The sequence below is a fragment of the Hirundo rustica genome, chromosome 9 (assembly GCF_015227805.2).
Source record: "Hirundo rustica isolate bHirRus1 chromosome 9, bHirRus1.pri.v3, whole genome shotgun sequence".
NCBI classification, from domain to species: Eukaryota; Metazoa; Chordata; class Aves; order Passeriformes; family Hirundinidae; genus Hirundo; species Hirundo rustica.
In genome coordinates, this window is record NC_053458.1 from 1,091,079 (window position 1) to 1,104,577 (window position 13,499).

The window sequence follows — 13,499 nt, forward strand, 5'->3', positions numbered from 1 at the left end:
TTGGAATTTCCCCTCATCTCCAATCTCCTCTGGCAGTGGGAAGCCATGCCCCCTTGTCCTCTCCTTCCAGACCCTCACCCAAAGGTCCTCTCCAGCTCTCCTGGAGCCCCTTTAGTTATGGGAAGGGGCTCTTAAGGTCTCCCCGGAGCCCTCTCCTCTCCAGGCTGAATAATCCTGCAGGGTTTTTTCCTTCCTGTTCCTGCTTGCCAGCCCTGGAGTTGTCACAGCTGTGCTGTGACCTTTGTGTGTTGGCCATCACCCCACTGCAGTGTTGATTTGGGCATCGCCCTCCATCTGCTGCCATATTTCAAGGTGCTGCTGCCCACTGCTCGGAGCCTGCTTTCCCCATGTTGTCTTGCTGTCTATAATCCAGGGAAAATAAATTTTTAAAAAAGTGTTGGTCTCTTCTCCCAGGGAACGAGTGACAAGGACAACAGGAAACAGTGTCAGGTCATGCCAGGGGAGGTTTGGATTGGATATTTGGGAAATTTTTTTCATGGAAAGAGTTGTCCAGCCCTGGCACAGCTGCCCAGGGCAGGGGTGGAGTCCCCATCCCTGGAGAGATTTGAGAGGCGTGTGGATGTGGCACTTGAGGCCTGGGGGCAGTGGTAGCCTTAGCAGCGCTGGGGGAATGACTGGATTCAATGATCTGAGAGGGCTTTTTCAACCTCAATAGTGCCATAATTCTTCGACTTAGGGAGTAGTGGAAAGTTTGAGGAAAACATGAAGTTCAGCATCAAGAGCCTGAAGTCCCCTTGCAGGAGGGGCTGCAAGGGGCTGATAAAACAGCGCCTGGAAGAGGGTCCGGGTGTGAGCTTTAGGCAGAGCCCGTGGCTCCCTTCCCTCTGCAGCCTGTGCTGGCTCCAGCCAAGCCACAGGCAGGGCAGCTCTTTGGGACCCGATGAGTGTCAAAAGAGCGAATAAATGAGATTTCAGTGCCGGTAGAACCGCCAACCCCTCCCACACGCTCCTTTCCCGGGCGCACCCTGCCCTGGCAGGGCTCTGCTGCCACCTGCTGCCACCGGAGCCCGGCTCCCGGCCGCACTGAGCACAAACCAGCCATCCCCCGGCGGTGAGATGCGGGGAAATCGGCCACGCGTGGAACCCGCAATTGCCGGCAAGGTGCTGCTCGGTGTTCGGGCTGTCCCTGGAGCTTGGTGTGTCCCTGTCGCTGCGCAGGGACACCATGACAACAGGCAGGGATGGGAAAAGCCACCTGAGACCCTGGGCACTGGCTGGGGAGAGGAAGCTGCCGCGGGGTTTCCACCTTGTCCTCTTTAAACCACGCTTCCAGCAGCACCCAGACGATTTGTCTGTTGTGGGACACGGAAACACGTCCCCTCTCCCACCCCAAATCCTGCAGCCCAAAGCTGTTTCCTGGGATTTTGTTAGGATGCCAGTGGATTGGGTGCCTTGCTGGGGACAGAATGGCAGGAGATGGAGATGCAGGAGATGAGCTCCAGCTCTGGTTATGATGACAGTCACCTGCTCTCGACAACGGGACAGCGTCAGTGCAATTTTTGGGGTAAAATAAGCACTGAGCAGCAACAGATTTATTTTTGGAAGGTTTTGATCTGTGGTGGGCACATGGACGTGTCACGGGTCCGCTTCCCACTTAGCACCTGACACCACGCTGTGCAAGAGCTCTTAGAGTTCTTCCCTTGTCAGAGCCTATTATAGGAAATCAATCCCAGCTTCAGGCTTTAGATCTGGAGGTTTAAATAAAATGCCTCTTAGAAAGAACCATTGGAAAGCTTGGAAAAATATCTGAAAATGGGATAACTGAGCAAAAGTGGCTAGCACAGAGAGCAAATTAGCTACTCATTCCTAGCCAGCATTTCATTGTGGCTAATAAATACCTCATAAACACCAGAAATTATGGTTTAGAAATACCCCATAAACACCAGAAATGACAGTTTGTAAATCTCCTTTGAAAATCCCCAATAATGATGGGATCCAGGCAAAGTGAATGCCTCGCAAGTCATCCTGCCCGGAGAGACAGGAACTGTAAAAGCAGACGTAAGATGAGCAGGGATTTTTTTTTCCAGCAAAAGGAAGGTGAGGGGAGATCCCTGACCCCATATGTTGACCCCCACTAATACTGATTAGTGGACTTTCGCTGTTCTCTTTATTCCCCTATTTTCATTATTATCATTATTAATACAGACAGGAACTTTCAAAGCATCTCAGTACAAAAGGGCACCTGGCTTGAGAGAGGCCATTTCTTTTTTAAGGTATCGGGTTTAGTTCCCCTTGCACGGCGGTGGATTTGGAATACCTGAAGTTCTATCCCAGGTATTTTGGCCTCATGTCAAGAATGAAAACCCTCTGGGTTTTATATGTTAGACAAATAAACCCTTCACAGCAGTATAAAATAGATACAAAGAGATACTTTTTGTTGGTCTGGGATAGGAGCATTACAAGGCTGATAGAAATGGATTTAAAACAGGAGAATACCACAAAGTTAGGAATGCAACAAGGATGAGAGAAATAAGAAATGATAACCCAGAAAACCACAAATGGTTTGCGAAGAATGAGCTTGGGGAAGGACTGGGAAATGCTCCTCCACAAGTGCTGATTTCAGCACAATTACTGAGTTGTTTTTATGGATTTCTTCCTCATCTTGGGAGTTCTGCCAGATGTCCCTGTGGGACATAAATCCTGCATTTCCTGTGCCCACTATCAGTGGTTCCTCCTTCTTCCCAAGCTTTGTTAAACTCTCCCAGGTCTGAGAGCAGAGAAACATGTCCAACCCTAACCCTAACAATTCTACCAACAATTCATTCGTTGTTGTTGTTGTTGTTTTTTAATACATGGACATCAGATAGAGTTTGTTGGCTGCTGTCTCACAAGATTCAATCTCACTTCTTGTTGATGAGGCTTGAAAGTACACGAAGATCAAACATCAAAGAACATCCTTTCTTAAGGAAATTTTACATATGCCACATTTCGCAACGTGACCAGCCTGTAGATGACCCACAAACAGAAACACCTCATAAAATGCATTAATTTCGGACGGATCCCCTCAGAGGTCGACGGCCATTTTGGGGCGTGAGGGCGGGCGGTGCCTGGGCGGGAACGCGAGGGCGGGAAGGGGCGGGAAGGGATCGTGAGGGCAGAGCTGAGCCCGGGACGGGAATCCATGGGCGGGAAGGGATCGTGAGGGCAGAGCTGAGCCCGGGACGGGAATCCATGGGCGGGAAGGGATCGTGAGGGCAGAGCTGAGCCTGGGACGGGAGCCATGGGCGGGAAGGGATCGTGAGGGCAGAGCTGAGCCTGGGACGGGAATCCATGGGCGGGAAGGGATCGTGAGGGCAGAGCTGAGCCTGGGACGGGAGCCATGGGCGGGAAGGGATCGTGAGGGCAGAGCTGAGCCTGGGACGGGAATCCATGGGCGGGAAGGGATCGTGAGGGCAGAGCTGAGCCTGGGACGGGAATCCATGGGCGGGAAGGGAGCGTGAGGGCAGAGCTGAGCCCGGGACGGGAATCCATGGGCGGGAAGGGATCGTGAGGGCAGAGCTGAGCCTGGGACGGGAGCCATGGGCGGGGAGGAATCGTGAGGGCACAGCCGAGCTCGGGGCAGGACCCTGCTGCCGAAAAGGGGCCGTGAGGGCAGAGCCGAGCCTGGGACGGGAACCATGGGCGGGAAGGGACTGTGAGGGCAGAGCTGAGCCCACGGCGGCGGCCAGGACGGAGTGGGGCGTGGAAGAGCCGGGGGTAACTCTCCTCCCCGGCCGTGCCAGAGGTGGAACAGCGCGGACACACGGCCGCCTGCTCCCACCGCGGACACACGGCCGCCTGCTCCTGTCAGGCACCAGGTGGTGCGAGCTCCGATGTCCCCACATGAGGGCGTTTGGAGAGACTGAGCTGGGGGAAATTCCTAATAAACGTGGAGAAATAGGACTGTGTGACAAACAGCTACTCTATCGCATCCGGCGCTGTGAGGGAGAGAAACCAAACAGCGGAATCACAGATTATCCCGAGTCGGAAGGGATTACACGGGTACGGTCCTGAGTGGACCTTGCTGGCCATGGCCCCAGGGCTCGGTATCTTACCCGGGGAGGGCTGAGAAGCTACTCATGGCATCCCTGCCCCGCTTAGTGCCAGTGGGGGCGAAAACTTGACCCGGGTTTGAAGTTTTAAAATTAAATCAGCCCTAAATTTAAGATGGGAGATGCACAAGGTGGATGAAAGACGGCAGAGCCCGGCAGTTCCTGGGGGTCTGCGATGCGGAGGGGCTGAGGGAGGGCGAGACCCGCCTTTGTGAGCGGAGTGAGGGATGGAGCAGCAAAACTCGGCTGCAGCGGCTTTAATTCAGGGGGCAGTGCTGATGATTTATTTTCACGGGGCGGCAGGGTGGAAGGTTGGTTTCACGGAGGCGCGGAGCCTCCCCTCCCTTCCCCTCCCGTGGCGGCGGCGGCGCTCCGGGCGAGGGTGGTACCGCTTCCCGGGGGCTGGAACACGCCTTCCCGGGGGCTGGAGCGCGGCTTTCCCGGGGCTGGAGCACGGCTTCCCCGGAGCCGGAATACCTCTTCCCCGCGGCTGCCAGGCGATTGCAGCCCCGTTTCGCTGCTCGGTGGAGCTGATGGCTGCAGGTGAATTCTCATTCTCTTCTCGTAGCGTTAAACGTGCATGGGCGGCATGGCTCGGGTCGGGAGGAGCAGGGGTTTATTTCAAGGGAAAAGGATGGGAGCGATTTATTAATTGCTGATTCCAATCACGCACCCTTTCCCCCTCCCTCTCCGCAGCCCACCTCTGCATAGGGGTGTGTAAACTTGGTGGAACTCGGGCCTTTCGGGTGAAAACCTCCCCTCACGTCTCGGCGCAGCGAACATGCCTGAGCAGAGCAACGATTACAGGGTGGTGGTGTTCGGAGCAGCGGGGGTCGGCAAAAGCTCCCTGGTCCTGCGCTTTGTAAGGGGCACTTTCAGGGAAACCTATATCCCCACCATCGAGGACACGTACCGGCAGGTGATCAGCTGTGACAAGAGCATCTGCACCCTGCAGATCACGGACACCACGGGAAGCCATCAGTTCCCCGCCATGCAGCGGCTCTCCATATCCAAGGGGCATGCCTTCATCTTGGTGTACTCCGTCACCAGCAGGCAATCCATGGAAGATCTTCACCCCATCTTCGATGAGATTTGTCAGATCAAAGGCGACATCCAGAAAATCCCGATCATGTTGGTGGGGAACAAAAGCGACGACACGCAGAGGGAGCTGGATGCCAGCGAGGGGCAAGCGCTGGCCAGCAAGTGGAAGTGTGCCTTCATGGAGACGTCGGCCAAAATGAACTACAACGTGCAGGAGCTCTTCCAGGAGCTCTTGAATCTGGAACAGAGGAGAACTATCAGTCTCCAGGTGGATGGAAAGAAATCCAAACAGCAGAAAAAGAAAGATAAACTGCAAGGCAAATGCTCTGTAATGTGATTGCCTTTGGCTTGGACTTGCTGCACGGCACAGCTGGAGCGTGGACTCCCACAGAAAATACATTTCTGCTGGAGATTTTGGAGGAATACACGCCTTGCAGGGTTGTTGCTTTCCTCTAAAATCCCCACTGGGTAATTGTATGTGTTGTTTTCAAGGAGGATGGCTTCTGCATGTTTATTTTTTTTTTTTAACCAATAAATGTTCCATGTTAGCAATTACCTGTGACTAGAAGTTTTTGACGTAAGAAGTTTTCCAGTGGAAAAAAAATGTCTGTCAGAACAAACCTCTCTATTCTTGTGAGTACATGCCAGTTTTTAAATATCTCCAGCCTGTTAACTCAGAGAAAATCGTCTGTAATGTGTAGAGTTAAATTGTTTTCAGGAATCTATTGACCAAGCAAATCTCTAACGAAGTGAGACATTTGCTCTAAAAATGAACATCTGTGTGCCTAAATTTTTGACTGACAGGCTGGCTTGCCCACCAAAGCTGCAGTTTTTGCATGGCAGAAGTGAAGTTTTCCTGTGTGCTGTGCAATTCCCGAGACTTGTGCAGTTCTGGGAGTGATTGGAGCTGTATCTGCATATCAGGCTTTCATTCCTGCTTTACTCCGACTTCCTCTGTTCACTGAGGCAGGAGATTCCACGTGCTCTCACTCCCAGTCCAGGAGTGATCCTTGGTGTCCTTGAGCAGGAGCTGCCTCCTGATGAAGGTAACTGGGAGGTTCCAAGTACCTGTTTATGTAGGAGCTGGTGATCTTTTCCTTGCCCAACCATCACCCTGGTTTTGCTGTCTGAAGCTCCTTTTCCCAGCCTTCCTGGAATTCTATTAGATGTTTATTTCCCCCCCTCCATCCAAGTTACCCAGGGCTGAGTTGAGGCCTGGGATGAGTCAGTTCAGGTAACACTGCCTGGGGAAGGAGCATCCACACCTGGAAGCAAACCCCTCTCTGATCAGAACCTTTAGCAGACATTTCATGTGAATGCAAGGACTGGAGGTTTAAATGCAGAGATTTAAAAGCTCTGTGGATGCGGCACTTGTGGATGTGGGTCAGTGCCGAGGAACAGTTGAACTCCATGGTCTTGGAGGGCTTTTCAAAGCTAAATAAATCCATGATTCTGTCTCCTATTTTGGATGTGTTTTAGCCCAAGCAGAAGGCTGCAAGACCTCAGTGTTGCACCGCAGGTTTGGTTTTTACACAGCAACGTGGTCTTGACACGAGACACGAAAGGAGAGGAATTGCTGCTTTTTATAGCACTCTTCTAGTGAAGTGATTTCATTGTTGAAGGTGAGCACGATATGGAACAGGAGGTGCTGGAGGCTTTCAGGCTCTTACTGTGAAAGTATTCATGTCGAGAATGACCTGAGGGGAGCCTGTGAGAAACATGGGGGCCTGGAGAGCCAGGACAATGGGGAATGGCTTCCCACTGCCAGAGCACAGGGATAAATGGGATATTGGGAAGAAATTCCTCCCTGTGAACCTGGGGAGGCCTTGGCACAGCAATTCCCAGAGCAGCTGTGGCTGCCCCTGGATCCCTGGCAGTGTCAGAGGCCAGGTTGGGCACTGGGCTTGGAGCAGCCTGGGACAGTGGGAGGTGTCCCTGCCGAGTTCAGCACAGAGGCTCTGCTCCTGACTTTCCCTATTGGAGAAGGGACCCACCCAAGTTCCCTGTGCTGGACCTGTGGTGCTGGCTGCTGTCATCCCCTTTGTGTGGCCTCTCCTGGGGCAGTCAGAGGTTAAGAGCAGTCCTGATGGCTTTGCTTGGACTTAACTCTTCCTTTCTCCTCTCTGATTTTGTGCATGGATTTTCTCTCTCTGATCTCTCATGTCCAAGCAGTTACACAAAGCTCCTCGTGGGTTGTTTGGTTATTATTACAAAAACTATTTCAGTTCCATTGCAGCCTTTGAAACCCCTCGAAGACATTTTCTGTCTAAGCCTTTTTAAAATGTCAGGAGACCTAATAATGTCTCTACAACTCCCACTGCCTTCGTGGAGATGCCTGTGCAAAGGATCTGCAATTACTCACACAGCCAGGATGTTCTGGAATGTGTCATTAGCACTGCTGTGCGTTCCCTGTGCGGGGTGTGGAGGTCTCCGAGGGCTGGGATCTGTCAGAGCAGCAATCCGTTGGAACAAAACAGGCTCAGGAATTCCTGCACCTGGGAGAATCCCTGAGGGAGCTGGGAAAGGGCTCAGCCTGGAGAAAAGGAGGCTCAAGGGGATCTTGTGGCTCTGCACAACTCCCTGAGAGGAGGGGACAGCCAGGGGGGATTTGGGATCTGCTCCCAGGGAACAGGGACAGGAGCAGAGGGAACGGCCCCAGGCTGGGCCAGGGGAGGTTCAGGTGGACATCAGGAGGAATTTCCCCATGGAAAGGGTGTTTAGATGTTGGAAGGGGCTGCCCCGGGCAGGGATGGAGTCCCCATCCCTGGAGGGATTTAAAATCCCTGTGGATGTGGTACTTGGGAACATGGGTCAGGTTTGGCCTGTGCTGGGGGAATGATTCAGCTGGGTCATCTTAGTGGACTTTTCCAACCTAAACAATTCCATGATTCAAAGCTTCCCTTGGTGGCCATGAGACCAGGACTGTGTGGCAATGGAGATGCTGGGCTGCTCCTGGAGTGTCCCGCTTTAGAAACCCAAACCAGATGGGCAACAAGTGACACCTGCTGCGTCTGCCTTTCATGCTCTGTAAATAATCTGTGTCTCGGGTGTGCAGCTCAACTGCGCTGTAAATTTAAACTGTATTAATAAATAAACGATGCAATTGGCTGTTTCCATATGAACTGAACCAACCTGGTTTGTGTGTGTGCAAGCTATCGTTCTTATAGGAAGGGGAATTCATTTCTTTGGAGAGGATGCTGTGTTTTGTAGTGAAGGGATTGGAAGGGTTGAATAAGCGTAGTTTAGAAAAGTAACACAGCTGTAGTTCTCCTGTTGATCTTTTGCTGAAGGACATTCAGGTGAAGCGATCTGTCAGCAGTGAAGAAGCTGCTCTGCTGTCTGACGGAGCTGCTCTGGCCTTACCTGCTGTTTCCAGCAGTGCTTTTCCAGGAGCTGGTGACACGTTTTTTATGGAGCTGTTTATGCATCCTGTAAACCTTTCAGCTTGGAGACGTGCCCTGACACATTGTCCGTGTCTGGAGAACTGGATGGGAGCTCACTAATAACTCTCAAGCTGGTTGTTTTATTCCCTTTTTCATTTTGTTCTACTCCAGAACTCTCTGGTTTTCTGGAAGGTTCTTTACAAGGTCAGATGTTGTGAGACAGGGTCATAGAAGATGCTGACGCAACCTGCTGAGTTGCTTTTAATGCCTCTGTAGTGTCTTCTCAGGATCGCGAGTTGAACACAGCTGTCTCTGAAAATTCTCTTTGGGATATCCTGAAGGAATCCCGGGACCCGCTGTTGCCTGGGTGGCTGGTGAAGGCTGAGACTGTGAGGGCAGTGAGGGACTTTGACCTGAATCACAGAATCGTGGAACCACTGAGGCTGGAAAAGCCCTCCAGGACCGTAAAGTCCGATCTGTACCCAGTCCCCACCTTGTCACCCAGTGCAGAGCACGGAGTGCCACGTCTAGCCCTTCCATGGATGGGCGCCCCACCACCTCCCTGGGCAGCCATTCCAACGTCCAGCCTGACTGCCCTTTCCATGAAGAAATTCTTTTCCTCCCTGGGATGCTGAATTTCAAGCATTTCTCCGTTAGTACTCCTTATTTCCATACAACACTCCTTGACAGGCTCGAGGCAGTTCCCTTCCCGAGTTCGACGAACAAAATCAGTGTCAAGAGAAAACACTGGGGAGGAGAATCACGAACAGCTCTCCTTGCGAGAGAAAAATGTGAGCAGTAGCTGGAGTGTCCACCCACACATGTGTTTTAAAAACAAGCAGACAGAATATTGCTGTATTCCAATTCCTCTTCCCAGAGCAAAGCAGGCTTATGATTAACGGAACAAACAGCTCGGAATAATAAGCAATATTGCTTTATATGCAGGGTCCGTAGCCACGAGGTACCCGGTGCACTCCAGAAGAGTAAAAGCTCATCTTAATCATCGCCTGCCTCCTCTGCAGTGTCTGTGGCGTAAATTAGGGACATCAAAAGCTTTGGAGAGCTAATGAAAATGCTAAAGAGGCTCCAGACCAACGGCAGAGTAGCAGCCTCCTGCTTAATGGTGTTGCTGCGTGCCAGGCTAGACCTGCCACCCCTAATTGTTTCCTTTTTTCCCACTTCGGGGAAAAAATGATGACATAAAACCCTATTAGATGGGAGCGCATTTAATCATGCAAAGAGGATGGAGGAGCAGAGGAAGGAGGGGAACAGCACTGCCGTGGCTCGGTTGGGTTTGTTCGCAGTGCCGTGGTGGTGGAGCCAAACCCCGCTGGGCACTGGAACAGGGCCTGGCTTGGGCTGCTGCCTCCATCCCATTTGCTGCTCGTTGTCCTCTTCACACTTCCAGCAAGTAGAAAATTAGAGGGAAAGGAATGACTGTGTTTTCCTGGACTAGCACAGAACCAGAGCCTTCCAACCCAACCATCCCAACTGCTCCTCCCGTTGCCCTCAGCTCTAACCCGGGTGGGAAGGGGGGTGCGGGGTCCCACCAGAGCCCATCACTTCTGGGCAGCCTGTGTGGAGAAATTGCTCCAAGCCTTGAGCAGAGGGCAAATGCAGCTGATCTGCTGTGAGACGGGCTTTTCACAAGGGGGATTGGATTTAAAATTAAGAAGAGCAGATTTAGATTGGATATTGGCAAGGAAATTCTTCCCTGTGAGGGTGGTGAGGCCCTGGCACAGGGTGCCCAGAGCAGCTGTGGCTGCCCCTGGATCCCTGGCAGTGCCCAAGGCCGGGTTGGACATTGGGCTTGGAGCAGGCTGGGATAGTGGAAGGTGTCTCTGCCTGTGATGTCTCCTCCAGCTAAAGGGACGTGGTTTTCCTACACCTGGATAGAGGTGCCCACAGGTACCTCCTTCAGAACAGGCAGAGCACTGCTCCAAAGCCTCTGACTTCAGAGAGCAGCAGGGAGCTTTCCTTTCATAGCTCGGTGATGCATTTGTGCCTTTCAGACTAAAAATATCTAAGGATGGAGATATGAAAACTCTTCTCTCCTACGTTGTGGTTTTCCTTTGTTCCTACGTGTTTTCCTCCAACCTCTGCTTCCCATTATCTGCCTCAGGCTGCCCGTGGGTGAAGGATGAGCAGCTCATAGGCAGGCAGTGAAAATCCCTCCTTGGAGGGAAAAACCCATCCATCACATGGAGTCCTTGGATCAAGACCAGGGTCTCATCTGGGATGGGAGTGATGAAAAGGCTTCTTCTGCCAGCACTGGCTGCCCACATCCTGCTGCCCACATCCTCCTGACTGCTTGGAGCATCCCTTGAGCAGGGATGGAGCAGATCCCAGCCTGCACCCACGTTCAGCCCGGCACGGGTCCGTGTGGACCTGCTGGGATTGATGCGGAGGTGAGGGAACAATGGAATGTACTCCTTGTGCCCCTGAGCAAGGGCACACCTGGGCTGCAGCACACGGGTCTGTCCCTGGGCAGTCCTGACGTGTCATTTCAGCAATAGAAAGCCCAAAAATAGGGAAGAAAATTAATAAATAAGGGAATGTTAATGCTCAGATTGTTTTAGCCATTTCTGCTGTCAGATGCTGTACCAGCTGGCCAAGCTGTAACTAGGGGAGAGTGCCTGATTTTGTGATTCTCTGGAAAGATGAGCCAGAATAGGGCTCAAAAATGGGAAATACTGCTATGAACTGTAAGAAATTACTCATTCCCACAGGCATACATCCAGGCATTGATTCATTTCGTTAATTTTTAGTGGAAAAATAAGTCTTTCCACCCAAGAAAGAGGATGCTGGAGGGTGGCTGTTGTTTGTTATGTGGAACACAAGGATATTTGGTATTTAATGATTTTTATTGCATTAATGATTGCTCAAAACAGCCTTAGCAAGGCTCTTCCCGGGCGTGTCCAGCGTGGACACCCAAAACAGGACCGTTTATCACACGTGCTCCTTTCAGACAGCCTTTTCCAGGGAAGGCTGAGTCCAGCAGCCCAGGGATGGGGATTTAAGAGACACAGAGATTTAAGGGATTCCTTTGTGGAAAGGATGCATGATAAACAGTCAGGGAAAATGAGCACTGGTGGGGTTCAGACCATATTCCTGGGGGCTGCTCCTTTGGGATAAGGGTGGGAAAAGCCGTGGGAGCCAGGGCTCCTGCTCCTTCTCCGATGACACTGGAGGGAGGCAGGGAGGGAATGGCAGCTGTTGATGCAGCAGGGATGGAGAGGGGAGAGCAGGAACTGCTCCTGGCCAGGCACACGGTGACAGGCACAGGCTGTGGCCTTGCAGAGGAGCGATGATGAGGGATGGCTGTCCTGGAAATCACATTGCGCCGTCTCCTGCACCTCCGCTTCTCCCACGCGGAATTTGATTACTCTTCTGCTCCAGAGAAAGCCTTCCTTGGCTGCTGGCTGTGCACAGCTGTCGGCTTTGTTTATGAAGTCCCCTTCTGCGACTGTCACTCTGGATTCCATGCCCAGGGATAATCTCAGGACTGCTGGGAGCATCCCCTTCCTGAAACACAGGACTGCGACCTCCACCCTGCACCAGCCTTTAACCAGGAGTGAGCCCCTGCCCTCTCCCAGCTATTTTCAGGATTGTTCTTCTGTGCATTTCTGGTTAAATACAAGCTCAGCGAAGCCACCAAGTCAAAATTCCCTTTCTGCAAAGATCCTGGGAAAACCAAGTCAAAATTCCTGTTCTGCACAGATCCTGGGGAAAACTCATTGGGTTTTGAGGGGGAACGTGGTAAAATGTTGATGATTTTGTCCAAGAATGGAGCTTTTCTGCTCTGCCTGCTCCTGCCAGGATCAGTGGGGCTGGGAGTGATGTGGCTCATTTTCTCCAGCATCCGAGATTTCCATGATCCTTCTGGGAAAGCCCCCCAAGCTCATTCAGTGAATTCCCCCCTCCTCTGGGATACAGAGCATCCAAGGCGGGAAGGAGCAGCACTATCAAACAGGCAGAAGAAATCTGCCTTTGCTTTCTCTGACCAAAGTGCACCCTGGGAGCAGAGCTGCTGCAAAACCTCCCAGGCTGTGCGTTTCAGCCTTGGCTGAACTCTGAACCTCGTTATGCAGGAAATAATGAGAGTTCACAGAGATAAATGGTGCTGGGGGACAGGATTCCACCCTGGATACTGCTCCAAGCCCTGCTCCGGGTCCCTCCCAGTATCTCAGCTCCAGACTGGTTTGGGTTGGGAGGGACCTCAAAGCCCATCCAGTGCCACCCCCTGCCATGGGGACACCTTCCACAGTCCCAGGCTGCTCCAGCCCCAATGTCCAACCTGGCCTTGGACACTGCCAGGGATCCAGGGACAGCCACAGCTGCTCTGGGCACCCTGTGCCAGACCCTCATCGGGAAGAATTCCTTCCCAATAACTGAGTGCCTTGATCTAGGCTACTACTACACACTAATAATACTAATAAGAACAACGACAACAGATATAATAATAATAATCACCATCAACATTTACATATATATTTGTCTTTGCAGGAGAAAGGGAAACCCGTGCCTGTATCACCAAGATCCGAAGAACTCAGTCCTGCCTTCAAAGGTGAGACATCCACCGGGGGAACGTCTGGGAGGGAACAAAAGGAAGGAAAAACAAGAGATCCCCTCTTGCTGAGTCTTTATCCCACCCCTGTTTGAAAGGGAAATAAATGTTTAATAGAAAAAATACAAAGTTCAAACCGGAGTGCCCTCCCAGCGTGTCCACTGCATGCTCCAGTGTTCCCAGTAGGCACAGCACAAGCCCCAGTGTGCCCAGTTCATGCCCCAGGGTGCCCTCCCAGCGTGCGCCCCGCGGCAAAGCGGCTGGAACGGGACAGGAGCCCCGGCAAAGCTCCTGGGAATCCCTGACAAACTCCAGGGAACCCCGGCGAGCTCCTGCTCGGGTCGGGGGCTGCTCGCCTGGGAGTGCCGCACTGTGAGGCCACAGGTAGTTAATTAACGCCGGCTAATTAAGCTCTCGGTTAGGACTGAATGGTGGGAAGCTGCTGCTTTAGCCCAC

The 13,499-nt window shown here is 52.3% G+C and overlaps 1 protein-coding gene across 1 annotated transcript; it reads left to right on the forward strand.

The window, feature by feature from the left end:
• The first annotated feature begins 4,426 nt into the window (after nt 1-4,426).
• Nucleotides 4,427-5,867, forward strand: DIRAS3 (DIRAS family GTPase 3). The gene is made up of 2 exons (XM_040072908.2): nt 4,427-4,595; nt 4,749-5,867. Exon 2 carries the CDS (start codon nt 4,834-4,836, stop codon nt 5,428-5,430), a length of 597 nt encoding a protein of 198 aa, XP_039928842.1. The 5' UTR covers nt 4,427-4,595; nt 4,749-4,833; the 3' UTR covers nt 5,431-5,867.
• The last annotated feature ends 7,632 nt before the right edge of the window (nt 5,868-13,499 follow it).